This window comes from Narcine bancroftii, chromosome 3, assembly GCF_036971445.1.
Source record: "Narcine bancroftii isolate sNarBan1 chromosome 3, sNarBan1.hap1, whole genome shotgun sequence".
Lineage (NCBI taxonomy): Eukaryota > Metazoa > Chordata > Chondrichthyes > Torpediniformes > Narcinidae > Narcine > Narcine bancroftii.
The window spans coordinates 357,378,509-357,397,074 of record NC_091471.1 but is presented as its reverse complement, the minus strand read 5'-3'; the positions used below and the strand labels follow the sequence as shown (position 1 = coordinate 357,397,074).

Genomic DNA, 18,566 nt, shown 5'->3' with positions numbered 1-18,566 from the left:
TCTTAGATGCAATATTCATATCACATTAACTTCTTACATGAAAATTTGTTTCCTCCAGCCAAAGGAAAGATTGGGTCTACTCCATATTAGAGAACAAAGAAGTTGTATGAGACATTGGTGAGGCCAGATTTGGAGTATAGTGTGCAGTTTTGGTCACCGAACTACAGGAAAGATGTCAATAAAATTGCAAGAGTGCAGAGAAGATTTACTAGAATGTTGCCTGGATTTCGGAAACTGAGTTACAGGGGAAGGTTAAACAGGTTAAGGCTTTATTTATTCCCTGGAGCATAGAAGAATGAGGGGAGATGAGATACAACCAGAGGACTTGGGTTAAGGCAGTGGTTCTCAACCTTTTTCTTTCCATTCACTTTTAAGTATGCCATCTGTGATTAGTAAGGGATTGTTTAAGGTGGTATGTGAGTGGGAAGGGAAGGTTGAAAATCACTGCTCTAGACCCAATTGTTACTGAAATATTTTGCTTGAGAAAAATTGTCATTGGCCCATTTCCTTTGGAGTTATGAAACTGTGCACATAATGAGCCAATGAGGTACGATTAAAACAGTGGTTTTCAAACTTCTTCGTTCCACTCACATACCCCCTTAAGCAATCCATAGGTGCTGTGTGGTTAGAAGACTGATAACCACTGGTTTTGGGCAACTTCTTCATGGAAAGCAGTGGGAGTGTGGAAAGAGCTGTCAGCTGAAGTGGTGAAAGTGGGCTCAATTTTAACATTTAGGAAGAATTTGGATAGGAGGTCTGGCTGAAGGTCAGTGGAACTAGGCAGAATAATAATTTGGCACAGACCAGAAGGGCCTGTTTCTGTGCTGAAATGTTCTATGGAGAAATACTCAAATATTTTTTACCCTGTCCTTCAATACAGATGCTTGAGGATCGCTCCTATTTCCCTGAGAAGTTTCCACATTTTTTGACCTGATGAGTATTTTCATCCAGTTTTCAAGTTGCAGGAATTTTTTAATCTTAGTACTGTAGGTATAAACTATATTAAACAAAAATAAGGAACAACTGGTCTTCAAATAGAAATTAGAATACACAACATGTACTGAATAAAATACTGACCTGGTGTAACTGCTGTTGTAACTTGCGATTTTCTGTCACAATTACTAGCTGAGCCTCCAGGTCTCTATGCACTGACCTGTACCCAAAGTTAGGAGAGCCAATCAAAGTTAGACAAGGCCACTTGCTTCCTGACAAGTAGTACCACAAACCTATAGAAGAAATACATCGAAAATTACACATAGTACAAGACTTCATCCCACAATGTTGGTGTCCGTGGGATTAATAGCCAGGCCCAGGAAGCCATTTATTTGGAATGAGATGAAGCTTCCTGTCTCTGTTCAACAGCACATGTGTATCTTTGGCTGGTAACTAGAGGGACATGGGGGTGCTCAGCTGCAGAACACGCAAGTCAGAATTAGGTATAGTAAGGGGTCATGACATACCACAAGTTTCTGCTGTAGGTTCTCCTTTCGGCTTTACTATCTGATTAGATTCAATTAGATGAGGCAGATGTGCAAGCTTTCCAGCAGAATGATACTCCTCGCCCTTTCCTGGTATTGCCGCTCTTCAATGGAACAATGACAAGACTGCATTATCTGGTTTATGCTGGGGAGGGCTGCTTTGAAAATTGACTTGTGACTGACTGGGACAAGCTCGACAAAGCATCCAGATTTGTTTTGAGTAAAGTTCACATAGATTGGGAAATTATGATAACAGATCATATAAACATTAATATTTAATTTTAAAAAGTGCTACTTGTAGAGAAAAATAGATTTACTGAAATGGAAACATTTACTGTAACTTAGCACTCAAAATAAAACATCTAAATAATTTCAATCAAATATTACACAACCCTGGGAAATTGCCAGGAAACAGCTATTTAAAAAAAAATACACATACAACACAAAATATGTACTGTAGATCGAATAAATGCTGGTAGTGAGCATTTCACACAATGTATTCCAAGGATTACCCCTCCATAAATCTTCGTCCGCGAAGCCAAGCCAAAGAAGATTCCAAGGGGTGGAAAAACGAGCTTATTTAAAGCCTTCAGAATAATTGACTTCTACTGAACAAGTTCCAAGGACAATAAAGGTGATAGGGGCCAAAGAGATCAGATGATATACCAAAATATGCATATTATCATTTTCCTCCATTCAAGGCACATCTACTCTGAAAAAATTGCATAGTGCAAGTGAAGAAGCTGCAGAAATCACACCAGTGAGCAAACATTCGTCTACCCTCAAAGATGAAAAGAACTACAGTTCTATAAAGCACAAATGCTCTTCCAAGGATGAATTTCCAACATTTTATACTGTTTAACCACAAAAATAAGCCTATTCGGGGGAGTTTTGTCCGCCATTGTCTAAATTTGTCACACAATTCCTCCAGTGAAAAGGGTTCTTCTGTGAGCAGACTAACAAGTTCTCTCTATACGTTCATACAGCTGTATAAAGACCACAATTACAAAGTAGAGGATTGCAATGAGAAAAAGACGTCGAATTTAGAATAGAACTAGGCATGTACTTTGAAGAATTTCCATTCCTGAACATTAAAAGAATAAAAATTAAACCAAGGGCATTTCCCGAAATAAAATGCTCCAAGCATTAGCAAATTATACAGCATCTGTGGAAAAAAAGATCAGTTCAGTTCCAAGACCCGGAGAGTTATTTTCAAGTTCAGGAGAGGGTGGGGAAGGAGTGGTTAAAGGCAAAGGAAATTATTCGGAAGTAGTGAGGGGAAGGTTTACCCCAGCTCTATGCGGTTGACAAAGCCCCCTGGTTGATAGATTAATGATGACAACCACACAGAAAAATAAAACAAAAAAAGGACCTATGTGGGCTCAAAAACGGCAGCCAAAACTGTTGCAGATAGCTGAAAACCAAAGAAAAAGAATTCTGGTATAACTTGTAGAAAGTAAATACCAAGGTAATATTACTGCACTCGGCTCCTCCATAATACACTGTTAACACAGAATGTGGTACTCTCGACTGGTTCAGATGCAAGTGGCTCTCCACCTGGCCTGGACGAACTGTGTGGGTCCCTGAATGGCAAAATAAGTTGCTTCTCCTGCTATTTCACATTCAAAGCTAGTGAGAAGGGGAAGTGATCGATGGAAATGGAGGCATGGGAGAATGTTGCAGAACTCAGGGGCCTGAGGTATAGGGAGAGGTTGCACGGTATAGGGCTTTATTCTCTGGCGTGCAGGAGGCTGAGGGCTGATCTCAGAGGTGCACAAAATCATGACAGGAATAGATCAGGTGAATGCAGACAGAGTCTTTTGCCCAGAATAGAAGAATCGATAATGAGAGGTTTAAGGTTAGGGAGGGGTGGGTAGGGAAGAGTTTAAACAAAAACCAGAGGTGTAACCTTTTTTGGCACACACACAGAAAAAAAGTTACACCTTTTTTGGCCCATGTGTCTGTGCCGTCCCTAGTACGTACTCATGGGCTGAAAAGGTCTGTTACCGTGCTATATGTCTAAATTAAAAGTTAAAAGGTTGGCCGCCTCTGCTCCATGACAATAAACTCTCATGGCTCGTGGAAGCATGAGAGAAATGCATTTTTTAAACTTTCAGATGTGCTCTAGACACCCCTAATTTCACCAGTGCAATCAATGATCTTCTACATTTTGTGGGGTGGAAAGGGGGTAATCGCACTGCACCACTCACAGTTGATTCCTATTGCCTTGAGAATGGTGTTTCAGCTAAAAAGTATACAGACCAGATCAGATAGAATGTACTCAAGCCAGCAGTTATCCAACTGAGTTTTACCAGACAATTACTAAAGAGTGCATCTCGAGCGCCAGCCACAATTATTATTTTTTCCCCCAATTAGTATCCCAAACTATTACACTACCATGTCTCCAATATAAGTTCTAACAGAGACTATTGCTTGCAGTTAAAACCATTAAGAGATCACGGTTAATGCTGCAAGGCGACCCATAAAGGGGCAATCAGCTAATATCAAGTTGTGTAACAGGTAAATTTCTCTTCATTTGCAGAATAGTTACAAGGCACTGCACCACTACAGATCTAAAGTCACGTGTAAGAACCACGGATTTCCTCCTCTAACACACACCTATGACATATTGGCGATTTCATGTCTTAAGATCAGGGGTGGCCAACCTTTTAATTTTCAAGATGTAATTTAGTCATACAGCATGGTAACAGGTCATTTCAGCTCAGAAGTCTGTGCTGCCCAATCGACCCACACCCCCAGTATGTACTCCTGGGCCGAAATGGCCTATCTACTGTGCTATCTACTCTAAATTAAAAATTTTAATTTTAAAGGTTGGCCACCCCTGCTTTAGATACTATTTCCAGACTTCTATTTAATTAACTGAATTCAAATACCTCAGCGTCATGACAGGGTGACACATCTTCCGCCCCAAGCACTTCATTGCTTTTCGTGCTGCTAATTTTCCATGAAGGTATGGGATGAGTCCACTAAATACTTGTCCAAATGTTGAGTGAACAGTTCTGGACATAAAACAGTAGCTCATCTGGAAGCAATGCATCTCCAGGGAAAGCCAACAACTGGTCCCAAGGAAATTCCTCCAAATTTAAGGGAAAAAATCCAAAAGGATGATTGACCAAATATAAAATGGTACCCTGTACTAAATTTACTCCTCTAACCTTGGAAAGATGGTTATAGTTCTTGGTGCAGGACATCCTAGATCTAGCCATCTTTAGCTGCTCAGTATGATCTCTATTCTATTAATAGTATTGCTGGTGACTGCAAATGCTCAATGCAGTCACAACTTAACATCAAATGCAACAAGACCTGGGCAATAGTCAGGCATGGACCGATGAGTTAAACATGAAACTCTGCAGATTCAGTGACTGAAGTAAAAACACAATACTGGAGAAACTCAGCAGGTCAAACAGTGTACTTTATATCGCAAAGATTCATAACCAACGATTCAGGCTTGAGACCTTCATCAAAGTATGAGCAAATTATAGGCAGATGTCTGAATAAAATGATGGGGGTGGGGGCAGAGGGAGAAGCACAGGCCCCTAGGCATAGGGAGCTGCATCAATGACTATCACCCAGTAGCACTCACATCTAATAATGTAATGAAGTGCTTTGAGGGGGTCATGGCCAAAATTATCTTGTAACAAAAGAAAGACGAAACCACTGCAATTTGCCTACCACCCCACAATTGTTCCACAGCATCTGCAATCTCACTGGCTCTCCACTCAGTCCTGGATCCCCTGGACAACAACAATACGTACATCAGACTGCTTTTCATCAATTACAACAGCTCTTCATTCAACACTATCACCCTTTCAATATTAGCCAGCAAGCTTCAAAACCTGGGCTTCTGCACCTCCTTATGCAACTGGATCCTTGATTTCCTCATTGGAAGACCACAGTCAGAGCAGATCTCCTCCTCATTGACAAGCACAGACGCACCTCAAGGTTGGGTGCTCAGTCCACTGCTCCACTCACTCTACATCCATGACTGTGTGGCATGGCACAATTCAAATGCCATCTACAAATCTGCCAATGACACCACGGTCGTCGGTAGAATCACCGACGGCAAAGAGGAAGCGGACAAGAGTGAGAGAGATCACAACTCAACATTAGCAAAACCAAGGAATTGATTGTAGACTTTAGGAAGGGGAAATCACGAGAACACAAATCAATCCTCATCAAGAGGTCAAAGAAATTCAAATTCCTGGGTGTCAGCATCTCTGAAGGTCTATCCTGGGGCCATCATGTGGATGCAATCATGAAGAAGGCTTTCCAGAGATTATACTTCACTGGGAGTTTGAAGAGACTTGGTTTGACACCAAAGACTTGCAAATTTCTACAGGTGTACCTTGGAGAGCATTCTGACCGGTTGCATCACCGTCTGGTATGGAGGTGCCAATTCAAAGGACAGGAAAAGTATACAGAGGGTTGTAAACTCAGCCATTCCATTAAGAACATCTTTAAGAGGCAGTGTCTCAAGAAAGTAGCCTCTGTCATCGAGGTCCCTTCACCACCCTTTTCTCACATCAGGAACGAGTTACAGGAGCCTGAAAATGAACATTCAATTTTACAAAAACATCATATTTCTGTATGGACAGAGAACCTATATACCTCTCTCACTTTTTTCTCTTTTTAGCACTAATAATTAACTTTTAGATATTGTATTTACAGAACCACAGTTGATGGCCAATTTGGACTTGTATTACACACTACTGCTGTCACAAAACAACAAATTTTGTGATATGTTAATGACAATAAACCTGATTCTGACAATGTTCATTACATTACATAGTGGTCAACACTATTGTCAATTAATATTCAACAAGATGATCAGCACCTTTTATTGTCGCTTCACCCAAGGAGCCGAATACCTCGAAAGTAAGTAACAAAATTCATATTTAAGACTGTGCGCCATGCCATAGCAGCTGGATGGGCTAGCTTATTGCCAAGTTGATCATTATAATTTTGAATCTGGGCAATTTCATGAAGATAGATGGAATTATACACTTCCTGAACCTTGGTTGTATGATTACAAAGTGGAGGGTGGATGAGAAGAGAGAAGAATGCAGTGTGATTAGTTAATCAACCCCATAACGTGGGAAGAAATCTGCTCCATCCCTGAAGCATCTATTTCCAAAATCACAATCAAATCGAAGCCAGCGCTGTTGGTGGCAACTCACTCGCTCACTTAAATAAGTTCTTGGTTCAAGGCCACTCATACCAGATCCTCATTTACCTTATCGGCAGCACTTTCAATGTTCATTCTCATTTGCTGTTTATATCATTAACTCAACTGCTTGAGCTTTTAGTTTCATAGAACATTACAGCAGGGCCTTCAGACCCCGATGTTTCACCACACTAGTAAACCTACTCCACGATAATCTAATTTCTCCCTACCTCACATGTAAACCTCCATTTCTCTTGCATCTATTTTGAATAACAATGCATTCTAGGCATCCATCACTCAGAATTTTAAAAAAAACCACCTCTGACATCTCCCCAAAACCTTCCTCCACTCACCTTAAACAGATATCCTCTGGTGTTTGCTATTGTCACCCCAGATAAAAAAAGTGCTGGCTGTCTCTCCTGGTACAAGTCCTGGTAACCACCTGGTTTGGAACAGTTGTGAAGATATCCAAAAAGACATTCTCGATCAGATGATCGTAAATACAGTGGTCGATCTTATTCAAGCTTAGACCCACAGACGGGTATTCAGTGAAGCAGTGAATGTTGATTTTACTTTATCATGTCATTAAGGATATCTGATGAATTGATCATTTTAACATCAGCATTCTGAACTTGTAGATCTCAGTTGTTGGTTGGTGGAGTCAATAATGTTTTTTTTTTTGCTTTCTGTGGCAGAGAATACCTGAATAAAAGAGTTCCTATGCCACATTCCTTCAACATTCCACTGAATTGCCAGCCTCTTACCATCAGCTAAAATCTACCATAAAAGGGAGAATGAACCCACATCTACTAATGAATCGTCCCAGCAAAAAAGTGAAGCAACTACTTGATCTTTAAGTTTTCCCCCATCTCCCTGTGATAAACAAGCAGTTCACTACCAAAAAAAATGAATGCTTTCATATAGTAAAGATAGATAGGTCAAACCTATCCCACAGAATCAAGAAAAAGTTTATTTTTAAACTACGACCAAAGTTATAAAGAAATTGTACCACCTACCTTTTGCATGAAAGGTCCACCCTTTCCTGAAGTATTCATGCAACATTATTCTCCCCTGAAGTCCATTCAGACACACTCTGTTGTAAAACTGTCTGGCGATGTAAACATAAGCTGAAGGAATGGCCCCTGCTACACCTTGTGCACCGAAGAAACCATTCACTTCTGGTGAGGCCAACAATATTTGGTAATCTGCACTAGTTCTCAAAATTAGATTCATGTAGGTTTGAGTAAGGTTGAAATATCCTGAGGTTAAGTATATCCTAGAATCCTCTTGGGCTTCAGTCATCAAGGTTTCTGTCACTTGCTCATCTATTCTAATTTCAAAAGGCTTCATTTGTATTATGGGGTAAATCCAAGTGTCAGCCTGACTCAAAATCCTATCAATGTCACCATTAAGTGCCGACTCTTCTTCAGGAGCCTCAGCTGAGCTTGTTAAGTGGGTCACGTGTTGCTGTTTGCATCTGGCCTCGTTCACCACAGCCATGATCCTCTCGTTCGCTGCCAAACAAAAATCCCTTCGACTGCCTGTAAAATAATTTCAACAGTCAGCTCAAGTATTCCTCAGAGCAGAGTTGAGCCTACAAAAAGGAAAGCATCTAATTAAAGGTTATAACATAAATAGCTTGCTGTAAGAATTTCAAAGAACACAAGAAACAGCAGGAGTCAGGTGTTGTGACTGTAAATGGAATTACTGGACACACTGAAGCTGATAAATGCAAACCCTCCTGATGGTCTCAGCTCTTCTCTTCCTTCAGTGTTTTGAGGAAGACGGAGTCACCCCGATCAGGATTCTCTGCTCCCCCACAGGCCAGATATTTACACTCCACATAATTCATGATGGCCTCATTGGCTTTCTGAACCACCGGCATTAACATCCCCAATTACTCTCCCAGTCAATGCCTCTCATCCCCCTCAAGTTGCAATACTTCTCCTCATTAATAGCACTCCCACTAATTGGCCAAGTACCAACCCCAATGCCCCTTTCCCCCACCCATATTGTTTCACATATTTCTTGAGCTTTTGGCTGTCTTTTGGGTACGCCTGGTGAATTTCACTCACTTCTAAATGCACCAAAATTCTGCATTCCCACACGCAACTCCGACGAAGGCAGCTCAGATAGAATACTCTGCTCCTTCCCGGTAAAAGGGTTTATGAATTGTGGTCATCACTGTTAAGCACTGGCTGAGGTCATCAGATTCTTGGCCTCCTGTTGTATGATCTTAGTAGGTGCCATCCCAACAAGTTATGGCCATGTTTAATCTCTCCCTCAAATACTTTCATACCAAATCCCATACTAAACAAAAAAACTGAGGTCAAAAATAAAATAATAGATTTAAAACCAGAAAGTGGAGTGTGTGACCTCCCCTTCTACATTACTGAACTCAATGGTACCCACTGGGTTCCTATTCATACAAAACATAGATATTTTTAAATTTAGACATACAGCATATTAACAGGCCCTTTCGGCCTACGAGTCCAATTACACCCAATTGACCTACGATTCCCCTGCACGTTTTGATGGGTGGGGAGGAAACTGGAGTCCCCCAGGGAAAACCCACGCAGACATGGGAAGAATGTAAAACCTCCTTACAGAGAGCACAGAATTCAAACTCCAGTCCTGATCGCAGGCACTGTGGCAGTGTTGCACTAACTGCTGTGCCAAGCTCTACTACTCCTAGGTAAAAGCATATTGCTGTAATCCCTCAAACAGTTAGACACAAGACCATAATAAGACCATCTGCTCTGCCTTTTCAGTCACGGCTGATGTATTTTTCTGCCATTCTCCTGCCTTCTCCCCATAAATCTTGACATATTTACTCACCAAGAACCTATTAAAACCTCTGCTTTAATTACACCCAATGACTTCGCCTCCAGTCACCTGTGGCAATAAATTCCACAGATTCACCATCTTCTGGCTGAAGAAAGTTCTCTTCATCACTGCTCTAAAGAGACATCCTTTTATTCTGCGGCTGAGCCCTCTGGTCCAACACATACCCATGACATGAAATATGCACCCCTGTGTCCCAAATGGTCAGGAAACACTCTTCCACTTTCACAACTGGTGTCTCTACATCAACGATTGCGGTCACATTAGAGATCTGGTCGCACGCACACACTGTGCGTACAGACAAGTTCAAACCCTCATGTGCATGTGTGTGCGACACACACACACCCGCCCCTTTCCAGCACATGGACATTTCTCACTTTATACATCATCCACCAAGTTTTTGCTCAGTCACTTCATCTATCTACATCTTTTTGCAAAGCCATTGTCCTCACAACCTGGTTTCCCATGTACTTTTGTACTGTCAGGAACTGCAGATACAATTTATTGCAAATTGATGAAGCATTATTACTGGTCCTTGCTACACCCCAATATTTATAGTATGACTAACAAAAGTTGACCAGTATCCTGATTCTGTTACATAGCCAATACTGATACATTGCCCCAGTTTTGGATTTGCAACAAGACAAAGTCAAGGCACAAATAGAAGTGGGTACCAACAAAGTGATAAAGCCCAATAATTAAATGTTCCACTATAATGAACTTTTGAGAAGTAAAAAATGAAGTGCAGCACTGTTAATTCAGAGATAAAGAAAGTAGAAATAAAGGACATTAGCTCCAAAAATCAAGGCCAATGAGTTTTGGTGGAGCTAAGCTAGAGTCTGGGGAAGACAAGATTGGTGGATGTGGCTGTGAAAGAAATGTTATGAAGCTTGACAGCATCACTCTGTGAAAGAAATTTTGTGCTCCAACTTTAACATTGACACTACCACAGTTGGTGAACAGCCCGTTTTAATACAGCATTTATTCAGCAAGATGTTATTCAGAAGTTAAGCCTCAACAGTTGTCAGGGGCGCAAGCAGTGGTTGTTGACGTTAACAATTATTGACACTTTCTCTCCTTCATATTCGACAAAACTAAGATTTTGAAACAAAAATTGTAGCAAAGGCACTGAGTAGTTTTCAACATTATGTAATCCTATTTTCTGCAATAGCTTGTTTCTCTTTCTGTATAAATATACATGCTTGTAGAAGTAGAATTTGTTGGTAAACAGTGGAAATTGCCTCCTGCTCCTCATGACATATCATGTGAAATAAAGTTTGGGAAACGATATTTGAGGTCTACAAATCAGTTCATTTCGTTGATAGTGGCCCACAAATAGTGGTAAGACAGAAAATTAGGAACATGCAACAAGGGGAAAACTATCGTCATGGACTTAAATCCATACATGGACTGGGCAAACCAAACTTATCAAAGGAATACAGATCAGTGTGTTGAGAAACCAGTGAAGCCTCAGGTTCCTTTTATCAACACAACAGATGTTCAGAGAACACCAATATATTTGTCAAATACCATTTCCTTCTTCTCCACCATGCTGACATTTCTTCGTTCAAATTTCTTACAAATACAGCTCAACCAAACAGCGTCTCTCTCCAGGCCATACATATAAATAAATAAATAGATAAATGGATGATTTTCACGGTCATCAATCTCACAGCCTGTAAGAAGAAACTATTCCACAACCTGCCACTGGTGACTTTTGATCCTCCAGTATGACTTACTTTATGGTAGTGGGTTGAAGATACTGTGCGCTTGTTGGAAAGGGTCTTTTATAATTCCTGGAGCACAATTTAGACAATGCTCCCAGTAAATGTCATCCATAGAGAAGGTGGAGAACCCAATGATCCTCTGTATAAACTTCCAGTCTGATGCCATTTTGATTTTCTAGATGCCCTACTCCAACTTTCTTATTAATAAACTGTAGCATTTTCCTAAGGATGTCAGTAGGCAAATGACTGTATATTTTCTAGCTTTCTGTCTCCCTCCTTTCTTGATTAAAAGTATTGCATCTCTGGTTTTTCAAACTGCAGGCATCGCTCCTGAACGCACAATCTTTAAAAAAAACCCACAAACGACACGTGTGGAACGCAGGCCATCAGTTAAACTATAGTCTAATTAGTTATAGAGTTCTTTGTCCTGGTTGTTCTAATGTTAAAGGGAAGTTTTTATTGTCTTCCATCATGAAGGGATGCTAAACATTTGTTCAAATTCCTGCCCTATTACTGAGAATAACCTTGACCTCCTTGTCCTTTTATTGTTTGATTTTGTTTCTTTCTCACTTACTCTGAATTTATTTTCTCCCTCTACATTACATTTTAAGTGTCCTAAATATTTCCACATCCTCAGCCCAACATTTTAGGTTACGTCTTTTGATTTGATTCCATCCTTAACACACTTTGTTAAGAATGGGCAGATTCATATTATATTTAAGGATGGGATTTCATAATTTATTTTGACTTTAATAATTTTCCCAAAGGACTAGCATTCATGGATGGACTTCAGGTTAAAATCTCCTTTAAAAAGCACATTAGTAGAACATTGGATCAGACAGAGTCAACATGGATTTACAAAAGGTAAATCGTACTTGACAAATCTATTGGAATTCTTTGAGATGGTGACAGGTAAAATAGATGGGGGAGAGCCAGTGGATGTGGTGTACCTGGACTTCCAAAAGGCCTTCGATAAGGTCCCGCATAAACAACTAGCTTCCAAAATCAAGGCTCATGGGATTGGGGGCAAAGTATTGATGTGGATTGAGAACTGGCTGGCAGGTAGAAGACAGAGACTTGGGATAAATGGCTCATTTTCTGAGTGGCAGGCGGTGACCAGTGGGGTGCCACAGGGATCTGTACTGGGACCCCAGCTGTTCACAATTTACATTAATGATCTGGATGAGGGGATTGGATGTAATATCTCCAAATTTGCAGATGACACTAAGCTAGGAGGGGTTGTGTGCACGTAAGAGGGGGTCAGGAAGCTCCAGTGTGATTTGGATAAATTGAGGGACTGGGCAGATACATGGCAAATGCACTACAATGTGGATAAATGTGAGGTTATCCACTTTGGTAATACAAACCGGAGGGCAGATTACTATTTGAATGGCAATAGATTAAGAGATGGGGAAGTGCAGAGAGACCTAGGGGTACTTGTACACCAGTCTCTGAAGGCGAGCATGCAGGTACAGCAGGCGGTTAAAAAGGCAAATGGTATGTTGGCCTTCATATCAAGAGGGTTTGAGTATAGGAACAAGGATACCTTACTGCAGCTGTACAGGGCCTTGTTGAGACCCCACCTGGAGTATTGTGTGCAGATTTGGTCACCTTATCTAAGGAAGGATGTTCTTGCAATGGAGGGAGTGCAATTCACCAGGCTGATACCTGGAATGGCAGGAATGACTTATGAGGAAAGATTGCGCAAATTGGGATTGTACTCGCTGGAGTTTAGAAGATTGAGAGGGGATCTCATAGAGACCTATAAAATTCTGGCAGGACTGGACAGAATGGATGCAGATGGGATCTTTCCAATGATGGGAAAATCCAGAACCCGGGGCCATGGTTTGAGATAATAGGCAAACCATTTAGGACCGAGATGAGGAGGAATTTCTTGACCCAGAGGGTGATGAATCTGTGGAATTCATTGCCACAGAGGGCAGTAGAGGCAGGTTCATTAAATATATTTAAGAGGGAATTAGATCTATTTCTTCAGTATTAGGGTATTAAAGGTTACGGAGAGAAGGGAGGGACGGGGTACTGAACTTTAAGATCAGCCATGATCTCGTTGAATGGCGGAGCAGGCTCGAAGGGTCGAATCCTCAAGGAAGACAGCTCGGCACCTCCTCAAGGACAACCAAGAACAATTGCCAGCAATGCCCAGCATGAATTTTTTTTTTTACAAAAGGACCACATTTTACTATCAGACCACTGTGTACAACACACGGCAAACACCTTCTGGAACAGATTCAGACAACTTCGAACAGGGTGCCACTTTTGATGTTTGGTGCCTTTTTTAAAATGGAATGATTTAAATGGAATTCATGTTAAGTTACACAAGCTTCAATTCACTGATTTGGGAAGGACTACATTCATGCCTCTTCTCAGTCAGGCTAAAGGCAGTTTAATTAGAAGGCCCTGTGGGCAAGCCCTAGATAAGCACAGAGTTGAAAACCAAATCTTACATTACATTGAGAGAAAGCACAAGGTCAGTTTTTTTTTAAAAAAAAGCAATCAGGAATTTAGCCTTGTTTAAGAAAGCCTAGATAGCTAGACATAACCAGAAGGAGGGGGGGGAATTAAGTTTTTTTAAGCTTAGGAGGAGAACAAGAATGCTGCAATTTACAATTTGCCCTGCAAAAAGAAGCAATTCTAAAATTAAATGAAAATTACTTCAGACTTTATTTGTTAGCTGTGTTAACAGTTGCACAACATATAGGCTATGCTCTTCCAGGGCATTTTGTTGGTTATCAACATTGCAGTTCTAGACAACTGTAACCAAAATAAACTGCCAAAGACATCCATTGAATTTTCAGTAAAATGTTCCTCAGCCAGGTTAGGTACAGTCGAAAAGCTGAGGAAATAAAGGAGTAGATCACTCAGCTCCTTCCTACAACCCTCCCCCCTCCCATTAGCCAATAAGATCTTAGATGGCATTTTATCTCAATGCCACATTCTCAACGAAGATTATTTTTATCCAGATAAACATTTATGTAAATATATGGGGCAAATAAGGAATATGCTTATTCAATCAATTAATGGGCTTTTAGAGGGCAAATAATAAGTTATGCAACCAAGATGAAGAAGGACTATAATCAGGAAACAGAGCAGTTGGAAAGGGAAATAATAAACATAGAAAAAAAATTAGCAATAAAGGAAGATACAACCAAAAGAAGAGAATTGGCGGATAAAAAAATAAAATATGAAACATTACAAACATATAAGGTGGAGAAGAATATAATGAAGACAAAACAGAAATATTATGAACTAGGGGAAAAAACACACAAAATCCTAGCATGGCAGCTTAAGACAGAGCAAACTAAGAAAATGGTATTGGCAACAAGGAAAAAAGACAAACAAATTACATATAATCCAAAAGAAATTAAGGAAAACTTCAGAGAATTCTATGAACAATTATACCGAACCGAAAACGAAGGGAAAGAAGGGAAAATAGATGAATTTTTGACTAAAATTGAACTACCAAAACTACAAATAGAGGAACAAAATAAATTAACAGAACCATTTGGAACAGTAGAAATACAAGAGATAATAAAAAATTTACCAAATAATAAGACACCAGGAGAGGATGGACTCCCAATAGAATTCTACAAAACATTTAAAGACCTAATAATACCGCCCCTCCTGGATGTAATCAACCAGATTGATGAGACACAAAACTTACCAGATTCATGTAAAACAGCAATAATTACAGTGATACTAAAACAAGGGAAAGATCCACTCTCACCAGCGTCATATAGACCAATATCTTTGCTAAACACAGATTATAAGATAATAGCTAAACTATTAGCGAACAGATTAGCAGAACAGGTACCGAAAATGGTAAATTTAGACCAAACTGGATTTATCAAAAAAAGACGCACAACAGACAATATTTGTAAATTTATTAACTTAATTCATGCAGTAGAAGGAAATAAAGCACCGGCAGTAGCAGTTGCTTTAGACGCAGAGAAGGCCTTCGACAGAGTAGAATGGAATTACTTGTTCAAAGTATTGCAAAAATTCAGTTTACCGGAGAAGTATATTAATTGGATTAAAGCATTATATAAGGGACCGTTAGCGAAAGTGACAGTAAATGGACATGTATCAAAGCAATTTAACTTAAGCAGGTCAACGCGGCAGGGATGCCCACTATCACCATTATTGTTTGCGCTAGCTATAGAACCACTAGCAGAATCGATAAGAAGAGATAATAATATAAAAGGAATAAAAATAAAAGACAGGGAATATAAAATCAGTCTGTTTGCGGATGATGTGATAGTGTACTTAACAGAACCAGAACTATCAATAAAAGAACTATATAAGAAATTGAAGGAATATGGAGAAGTGTCGGGATACAAGATAAACGTAAATAAAAGTGAAGCAATGCCTATGAATAACGCGGATTTCTCAAAATTTAAGGAGGAATCCCCATTCAGATGGCAAACGCAGGCAATAAGATACCTAGGTGTGCAAATAAACAAAAATCTAGGCCAATTATATAAACTCAATTACAATCCACTAATGAAAAAATTACAGGACGATTTAGAGCATTGGAAAGAGCTACCACTAACACTGATAGGAAGGATAAACTGTATTAAAATGAACATTTTTCCAAGGATACTATACTTATTTCAGGCATTGCCAATACAACTGACAGAAAAATTCTTCAAAGAGTTAAAGAAAATAATAAGGAGATTTTTATGGAGAGGGGGGAAACCGAGGATAGCACTAGACAAATTAACAGAATGGTATAAACAAGGAGGCTTACAATTGCCAAACTTCAAAAATTATTATAGAGCCGCACAATTAAGGTACCTATCAGATTTTTATCAAACAAGGGAAAAACCAGACTGGACGAGACTAGAATTAGATAAAATAGGGGAAAAGATACCTGAACACATATTATATAAATGGGACGAAAAATTGGTACAACATAGAACTTCTCCAGTATTACACCATCTCCTCAATATATGGAAGAAGATACATGTAGAAAGAAATAAAATAAATTACCAAATACCAAAACTAATATTGACGCAAAATAAGCTACTCCCTTTTACAATAGACAACCTTGCCTTTAGAAAATGGGAAAAAAAAGGGATTAAAAGAATAGAAAATTGTTTTTCAGGAAGTAGATTCTTATCCTTTGAACAAATGAGAGATAAGTACAATATAACGGGAGATACAGCGCTGGCATATTACCAACTGAGATCCTACTTGAAAGATAAATTAGGAAGCAACTTGAGTTTACCAGAGGGAAGTAACCTTGAATATGTGATTACAGATACAATGTTAATCAAAAGATTTATAAAAAATATGTATATTAAACTGCAAGAAAAGGAAAATGAGGAAACAAATGGTAAAACTAAACAAAAATGGGAACAAGATTTAAATATAAAGATAAAAAAGGAAACATGGGAGAAGTTATGCTCTGGAACGATGAGAAATACAATAAATACGAGGCTGCGTATGATACAATATAATTGGTTACACAGACTATACATTACACCGCAAAAGTTAAATAAATGGGACCCAACAGTATCTGATAGATGTTTTCGATGTAAAAAAGAAAGGGGAACAACAATTCATGCAATCTGGACATGTGAGAGAGTAGAAAAATTTTGGGATGATCTCAATCAGATATTAAATAAAATAACAGAAAACAATATACCAAAGAATCCAGAGATCTTTCTCCTAAGTAACATAAAAAATAAAGAATTTGGAATTGACTTGGAGGATGCACAAAAAAGATTTGTTAAGATAGCCCTAGCTGTAGCAAAAAAATGTATTATGTCAACCTGGAAATTGGAAGATAATTTGAAAATACAACAATGGTATATAGAAATGAATAAATGTATTCCATTAGAAAAAATAACATATAGTTTAAGAAATAATATTGAAATATTCGAACAAGTATGGGAGCCTTACATTAAATACAATAGCGAAAACCTACCGGGAACAAACATTACCTAAGTTGATGGAAGGAGAAGAGAAGAAAAAAATGGACTCAGTAGAATTTCTGGTGTATTTTTGTTGAATGACAACATTGTCTAACTGAATTAATGCAACCTAGATTGTATAACTAAAATGGATGAGAGGGGGGAGGGATGGGGGGGTGGCTTGGGAGGAGGGAGGGGGGAGGGAGAAAAAGTCACTGTAAATGTGTGGAAAAGAAAAAGTGTATATCATGGCTATTGTGATTTATGGTGTGAAAAATAAAAAATTAAAAAAAAAAAAAAAAAAAATTAATGGGCTTTCATAAAAACTTTTAAAAGATTTTGGTCTTTCAGCAGTAACTTAACGGTTGAAACAATTTGAACAAAGTGATGTTTAAACATAGAGGCCTGCACTCTTCTGCAGTTCAAAATATAAAAATTTAGGACCATTGCCTGGTATGCCCAATTCTGGTCATTTTATGTAGAAGCTAAATTAATCTTAATTGTGACATTTATAGTCATTTAGCAAATGTAATTCACATTAATCAAGTACAGGATATGACTTTCAAAACACTAGTTTCATGATCAACCTGCTGGCATTCATTCACACAACGTTCCTAGAACAACAATTACAAGAATTGAATGGTACTGGGATAATGTTTCACCATCATCCGTGTGCAAATCTCTGTTCCAAAGCTGACCTGACAGTCACCCAGTCAGAATAATGTACTCCTTTATCAATAAATGGGCTACAATAATTGGTGAACATTTGTCTACAACAACGGTGGCTCCGCCGTGATCAGTGAGGTTGTGGTAACAGTGGAGCCGATGCTGACAGCGCTGCAGTAATAGCGGAGCCAGAATTGCTGCAGACTCAGGGGGAACAGTGGGCGAAGGTTTATCTTCCAGCTCTTCCTTGTGGGGTCCTTCTGCCAAGTCATTATACCAACAGATTTAACCTGCCTTTCAAAGAGGCTGGTGATTGTATTTAAACAACCTATGGAGATCCAAGTTGGCAGCACCAGACCACAAGGTTTGAGGGACCCGGGGGGGGGGGGGGGGGGGGGAAGCAGCAGAGCAGGAGAACACTGTGCCGCCTGGGAGAAGACACTACAGGGAGAGTGACCACAGCAGTAGACCAGCGATGGGCTCAGTGAAGGAAGAACTCACATCAGGTTGCTTGCAGACTCTGGCTAGGAGGAACCGGGCATTTGTGAGGGTACAGGACTCTCGAAGGGCCCAGTCTTATTGGGGGTTCTGAAACAGAGGCAGTGGAGGCTGACTTGGATGCCTGGAGCTCAGTTTTACCCTGGAACAGACAGGAGGATGGTGCAGCAGAGGTTACGGAAGTGCTGGAAGCAGTGGCGTCGGAGGGGTAGTGGAATACAGACACTATATG

At 39.6% G+C, this 18,566-nt stretch overlaps 1 protein-coding gene across 8 annotated transcripts in view; it reads right to left on the bottom strand.

The window, feature by feature from the left end:
• Positions 1-18,566, bottom strand: part of LOC138759490 (CDP-diacylglycerol--glycerol-3-phosphate 3-phosphatidyltransferase, mitochondrial) — a 43,481-nt gene that overhangs the window by 4,476 nt on the left and 20,439 nt on the right. For 3 of the 8 annotated variants that reach the window (XR_011354868.1, XM_069930005.1, XM_069930006.1), the window contains 2 exons: positions 7,680-8,204; positions 1,078-1,226 (listed from right to left, as the gene is read on the bottom strand). Coding sequence is in view for 2 of the 8 variants with exons in the window: in XM_069930005.1 (XP_069786106.1) it covers positions 1,078-1,226; positions 7,680-8,204 (674 nt within the window). In the remaining 6 variants the exon portion in view is untranslated. Of the gene's footprint in view, positions 1-863; positions 998-1,077; positions 1,583-5,844; positions 6,044-7,679; positions 8,205-18,566 lie in introns of those variants that run through there. The other 5 variants (XR_011354872.1, XR_011354870.1, XR_011354869.1 and 2 more) reach the window with 5 other exon arrangements.